This window comes from Myotis daubentonii, chromosome 13 (genome assembly GCF_963259705.1).
Source record: "Myotis daubentonii chromosome 13, mMyoDau2.1, whole genome shotgun sequence".
Lineage (NCBI taxonomy): Eukaryota > Metazoa > Chordata > Mammalia > Chiroptera > Vespertilionidae > Myotis > Myotis daubentonii.
Window position 1 is genome coordinate 32,551,710 of NC_081852.1, and position 5,860 is coordinate 32,557,569.

Consider the following 5,860-nt stretch of genomic DNA (forward strand, 5'->3'; position numbering starts at 1 on the left):
TGTCTGTGTACTCTACCCAGGGCCCAATGGATTAAGTTTTCCAGCCTGACTGGTGGATACAGTTATAATTTCTGACCCTACATGATCTCTAGGAATATCTAAAACTCTTTTCGGGCACTGTCCTCAGACACCGTTTGCTAAGTTCTCAGCTCAACACTTGGGAAAATCTGCAGAGCGGAGTTCTCTCCCTGAGCCTCTCTCTCCTTGCTCCTAAACGCAGCTGCGAACACCTGCTTTGGTTTCCCCAGAATTTCAACTTAATCTTGTCATCTCGGGTAATTGGCTTGGGTTCTCTCTCTCTCCCTGCACCGCGTCCCGGAAAATCTTTAAAGGCGGTAAGCTTTCGGAGCGGGTATCATTTATTCCCTGTGTCTCCAGGAGCACTGTTCTTCGCTACTGATGCCAAGCGTCTTGGAAGACAGACCCAATGCTCTATTTCTATCGCAGGGTTTTATTAAAAATGAAACTAATGCTGAGATTTTCCTCTAAAACGCAAACTCAGTGCAATGCTTTTCCCTCCGCACAGCGTAAGATGAACCGGCCACAAGCTGCTGAATTAAAGCACCACCTCCAAGCTCCAGCACCGCCTACAGGCTAGTGCGCAAGCGCAGAACTCCTGCGCGCCCGCCACGACCAGCTCTAACTGCGCCTGCGCCAAACAGCGCGGCGCGCCAACGCGCGAATAAGCGCCTGCCAATCAGAGCGCACGGTGCTCCTTGATCCCGCCCACTAACCGGGCAACCAATCGCCTGTCCCGGCGCGCTGTTGGCGGTGGGTCCAAAGCGATAAGAGTTCCTAGGACGGGATCGGGCTGAAACGCTGCGCTGGGAAGGATGGAGGCGGCGGAGACCGAGACCGAGGCCGAGGCTGCAGCCGTAGAGTGAGTGTCTGCCGCCAGGTGCCAGCCAGGGGCGGGCCGTGGTGTATGTTGCCGGTCCCCGAGGACAGGTGACCGTTTCCTGGACCCCGCGGGGAAGTGATCCTGACCCCAGACCTTAGTCTCAGGTTCTAGAGATGCCTTGTCTCCAAGATGCGGGCCCATGAGGGACTGCCCGTCACTCCCCGTTTGCACGCCTCCCGGGGGTGTGCCATGAAAGGGGAGGGTTTCATTCCTGCCCCTCCACCCTCCTGGCGGGCTGCACCGCCCTCACAGTGGGGTTTCCGCCTGCAGGACACACCCTGCGAGAGACATTTCATTCCCGTCTCGCCAGTCCCACCGCTTCTCCCACTGGGTTGTTGGATCTTGGTCCCCGCCTCCCAGCGGGCGGCTCCAGCCCCCAACAAGGAAGAACCGGTGCCTCGGCATCTAGCCCCCCGGTCCCGAGCCCCTCCCCAAGTATTCTACGATTCTACCCTAGGGCGGCTCTCTGCCTGGAGGGCACCCCACTGCCCATCCGTTCTGCCTTATTTTGCCCTTTCCCAGTACATTTCCCTGGACTCTAATGGCTTCTCTTCAGCGGGACACTCCCCATCCTGCACTCCTTATTCCCTTTTGCTCTGCTTATTTTTGCTCATGGCACTTATTCCCTTCATATGTCCTCCATATGCACACACCATTCCGGGTCGCAGAGGGCCATTTAGGCCGGTGTACAGATGCCGGTCAGAGGAGACTCTCGGCATTGGTACATGTATCTACCTGTGCACAGAAGTTCTCCAGATCCAGCCCCCCAGGAGCCTGCAGTTTCCCCTGTTTCCTTGCCCCTGCAGGGCCCTGGCCAAGCTGGCAAACATCCTGGAGCCTATAGGTCTGCAGGAGGAGGCGGAGGTGCCCGGACAGATCCTGGCTGAGTTTGTGATGGTATGTTCGATGGTAGCCAGTTTTTCAGGAGCCAGGACTGCTCCTGGGTTCTTCTGCTGAGATGCTGGGCAGCACTGATGGTGAGCAGACTGGAAGGCAGCCTTGTTGGCCTATGGTGCAAGGAGGTAAGGATGTCCCCTGCCTCTCTCCTCCCTCTGAACAGGATTCCCGAAAGAAGGACAAGCTGCTGTGCAGCCAGCTTCAGGTAGTGGACTTCCTGCAGAACTTCTTGGCTCAGGAGGACATCGTCCAGGGCCTGGACCCCTTGGCTTCTGAAGACAGGAGCCGTGAGTCGTCACGGGGTTGGGAGAGGGCCTGCCTTGAGTGGGGAAGGAAGGGAGCTGTGTAGCTGGCGGAAAGACCGAGGCCCCAGTATTTCAGGCTAGCAGGCCAGCCTTCACTCAAGTCCTCATTCTGGTGGCTCATCTCAGGACAGAAGGCAATGGCAGCTAAGGAGCAATGGAAAGAGCTGAAGGCTACCTACCAAGAACATGTGGAGGCCATCTCAAGGACCCTGATCCAGGCCCTGCCCAAGATGGAGGAGGCCCAAAGGAAGCAGGCACAGCTCCGGGAGGCCCTTGAGCAGCTCCAGGCCAAGGTACGCCCAGGGTGAGGGGAGGGAAGGACATTCAGAGAGGAGGAGGGAAAGGGCGAGCGTGCAACCAGCAAAATAAACTCTTTCTCCTCTTGTCCCCCCCCCCCCCCCCCTCCCCTTTGCCTACCGGCAGAAGCAAGTAGCCATGGAGAAACTCAGAACAGCCCAGAAGCAGTGGAAGCTGCAACAGGTGCGTCCATCCCCCTAAGAAAATACCCTTTTTCTGTCACTGTGCTATCACATGGACTGAGTGCTCTGCCAGGAAAACCTCATCTCCTTTCTTTCTGTGAGGCATTATAGTATGTCTAGGCACCGGCATGGGCTTGAGTCCTAGCATCACTATTTACAACTGCATGACCTTGGGCAGTCACCTCACTTTCTGTGCTTGTTTCTTCATCTATGAAATGGAGGCAATATTAGCACCTACCCTAAAAAAAAGTCAAGTTGTTCAGATGATTAAGCAACTAATACAGTGGGGCCTTGACTTACGAGTGTCTTGACTAACGAGTTTTTTGAGATACCAGCTGTCTCTCGGCCAATTTTTTGCATTGAGTTGATAGAGTAATTTGAGTTAACAAGCTCCTTAACGAGCCCGGTCTCGGAACGAATTAAACTTGTAAGTCAAGGCCCCACTGTATAGCAAGTGCTTAAAATGTGGCTGGCACATCGCAGACTGAGTGAGTGTTATCCTGTTTGTGCCGTCTAGGCTGAAGGGGGCTAGGGCAGGGGCTGTTCAGCATCTGATGAGCCATGTCTGCATTCTCACTTATGATAGGAGAAGCGTCTACAGCACTTAGCAGAAGTTTCTGCAGAGGTGAGGCAGCGTCAGGCAGGAACTCAGCAGGAGCTTGAGCAGCTGTATCAGGAGCTTGGAACCTTGAAGCAGCAAGCAGGGCAGGAGCGGGACAAGCTGCAGAGGTGAGACGGGGCACATGGGCTGCAGGCTCGGTGTGTTCCAGCTAAAGCTCCTCCCTTCACACCCAGCTCTTTCTTCCAGGCACCAGACCTTCCTTCAACTGCTATACACCTTGCAGGGTCAGCTGCAATCCCCTGAGACAGAGGCAGAGCTACCACAAGACGTGGGTCTTCCTGAGGATAAGTCCCAGCTGCCGATCCAATCCCGGAAGCAGACCAGAGGGGATACCATGGGAAGAGATGGAAGTGTGTCCTCCAAGGTGTGTGAGAAATGGGACAGCTGGGCATGGAGGCAGGGAGAGAATCTGGGAGAAGGGGCTTAGGCACTGCTCATACCATGTCTCCCCAAGGGTGAGGGCCTAACGCCTGCTGGACATGCAAGCTTGCCATGACTTCCTGGGGACATCAACATGGGAAAGGACTCTAGATTAGGTAGCACTCCAACCCAGGACCTTGTGTTTCTGGACTGCAGGAGTGGAAGGAGGGAGGGCCTCTGGTTTACCTCTCTATTAGGAGCTCGACTGTTCATGGTGTTGTAGAATGTGGGGAGGAGCAAGGAGGTTATCTTGTGGTTGAAGCACCTCACCCCCATGCCCAGCCGACCCTGGCCTAACCCCTCTCTTACTCTTCCCCAACCCCCTTGCCCCACCCTCATTGCAGGTAGACTGAGCTTCTGAGTACAGCCTGATTTCTGACCAAGACCCAGAGGGGGTCTGGCTCTGGATTCTGTTGATTAAAAGCCTTGAGCTCTCAGCTGCCTGTTTGTCTATTTGTCTTCATATGTTAGTGGGAAGAACCACATTCAAAAGCCAACAACATGACAAGTGCTGGAACTGGTGTGAATTTAGAGGGTGCAAATGGGTAGGGGGCCCTGGCCTGGGGCCTCAGGAGTTGCTTGTTCAAATCAGTATGTCGCAAACATGCTGAGCTTAATCCAGGGAGGAGGAGAATGCTTTAGGCAGGTGGTTAGATATGGGAAGAGAACTTTAATCACTGATCTAAATGTTTTTTGAACCCCTGCTACGCGCCAGCCCTCCTGCTGTGAACTGGAGCTACCAGTGCCTGGCCCTGTGGAACATAATGAGCACGAACAAGTAAACAGGTCAATAAGATGATTTCAGAGTGTGGTAAACAGGGTAGCAAACTAAAACAGTAATATGATCAAGTGCAGTACGGAGAGAATATAGAGGATGATCTATCTATCTGTACCGGCCTGTGTCTGTGTGAGTTAGCATTTTCATTTTTATGTATGTGTGCCTGTATCTGTTTTTTTTGTTATTTTAAACTACGGTTCGCATTCAGTATTATTCTGTATACGTTTCATATGTACAACAGAGGGGTTAGACAATCTTGTACTTTATAGAATGGCTGTTTGATATTTCAAGTATCCTCTGGCCCCATAATAGTTATCTCTATATATAAAAGCCTAAGCAACCATTACAACCGGCCAACTGGTTGATCGGACGCCCGGCCGGTAGCTATCACACGCACTGACCACCAGGGGGCAGACGCTCTGCAGGAGCTGACCCCTGGTGGTCAGTGCGCTCCCACAGACAACCTCCCACAGACAACCAACTTCCCTCGGTCCCTCCCCCTAGCCAGCCAACCTCCTGCGGTCCCTCCCGTGGCTGGTCAGGCCGAGGGACCCCATCTGTGCACGAATTCCTGCACCGGGCCTCTAGTCCTATATAATAAAGCCTAATATGCAAATTGTCCCCTTGGGCAGTGGTTCCACCAGGAGTTCAACCAGGAGAGTGGGAGTTTGACCGCTCGCTATGACATGCGCTGACCACCAGGGGGTGGCACGGAACATGGCAGGCATTGGCAACTTGGCGCTGGTAGGGTGGCAGTGGAGGTGCTGCCGGCCCCATTGGGCCTTGACGAGCACGGGACCGTGGCTGGATAGTGGAGCAGGTGAGCAGGAGGCTCCAGGCCAAGGCGGACATGGGGGGCTATCACCCCACTGATCACCCCACAGACAGCGACCAGCAGGGGTGGCAGAGGGCAGGGCTGCCACCTGGCTCCCAGGCCCTGAGGGAGAAAGGGCAAATAGCAATATTAAAATATTTCTTCTAATTATCTCCCTTTCAATGTGCACGAATCCATGCACCGGGCCACTAGTTACAATATAATTGTGTTTGTTGCTTTCAGTCTCCATTCCTCTGTGTATCTGTTGCTGGGTGTGTAGACATTGGGGGAGACTGCTGTATGTGAGAGAGATTGCATTCATGATAGGGTGTGTGGGAACTGCTGTCTAAGAGAAAGCTAGTGGAAAACTCCATTTGTGTGAGAAAGACTTATATTCTTTTGAGGAAGACACGTGATCCTTTGTTTTGGGTGAGAGTTTCAAGAAATGTTGGTTCCTCTTCTATCTCAAACTGATGCCGTCTCTCAGGTGGCAGTTGAGATCCGTGAGCACGCTGATGGTTTGCTTTGCTTTTCTGAGGGGTCCCTAATTTTCCCTCATATTGTTGCTGTTGTTGTTTTCCGTATGCTGGCCCCATTGTTTATGTATGAAATAGGACAGATGTCAGAGGTCTTTGAGGGTCTGC

General features: G+C 53.5%; 1 protein-coding gene across 6 annotated transcripts; it reads left to right on the forward strand.

The window, feature by feature from the left end:
• The first annotated feature begins 722 nt into the window (after positions 1-722).
• Positions 723-4,061, forward strand: ZWINT (ZW10 interacting kinetochore protein). 6 transcript variants are annotated; one of them, XR_009448374.1, is made up of 9 exons: positions 723-880; positions 1,708-1,798; positions 1,962-2,085; positions 2,230-2,396; positions 2,527-2,583; positions 3,169-3,311; positions 3,428-3,568; positions 3,659-3,740; positions 3,969-4,061. XR_009448374.1 is itself a non-coding variant. In XM_059662687.1 (9 exons), exons 1-8 carry the CDS (start codon positions 834-836, stop codon positions 3,698-3,700), a joined length of 849 nt encoding a protein of 282 aa, XP_059518670.1. In that variant the 5' UTR covers positions 723-833; the 3' UTR covers positions 3,701-3,740; positions 3,969-4,061. The 6 variants fall into 6 exon arrangements, 5 of the variants coding, with proteins under 5 accessions (XP_059518670.1, XP_059518672.1, XP_059518671.1 ...); XM_059662687.1 differs by having other exon boundaries at positions 3,391-3,568; XM_059662689.1 differs by lacking the exon at positions 3,659-3,740 and having other exon boundaries at positions 3,391-3,568.
• The last annotated feature ends 1,799 nt before the right edge of the window (positions 4,062-5,860 follow it).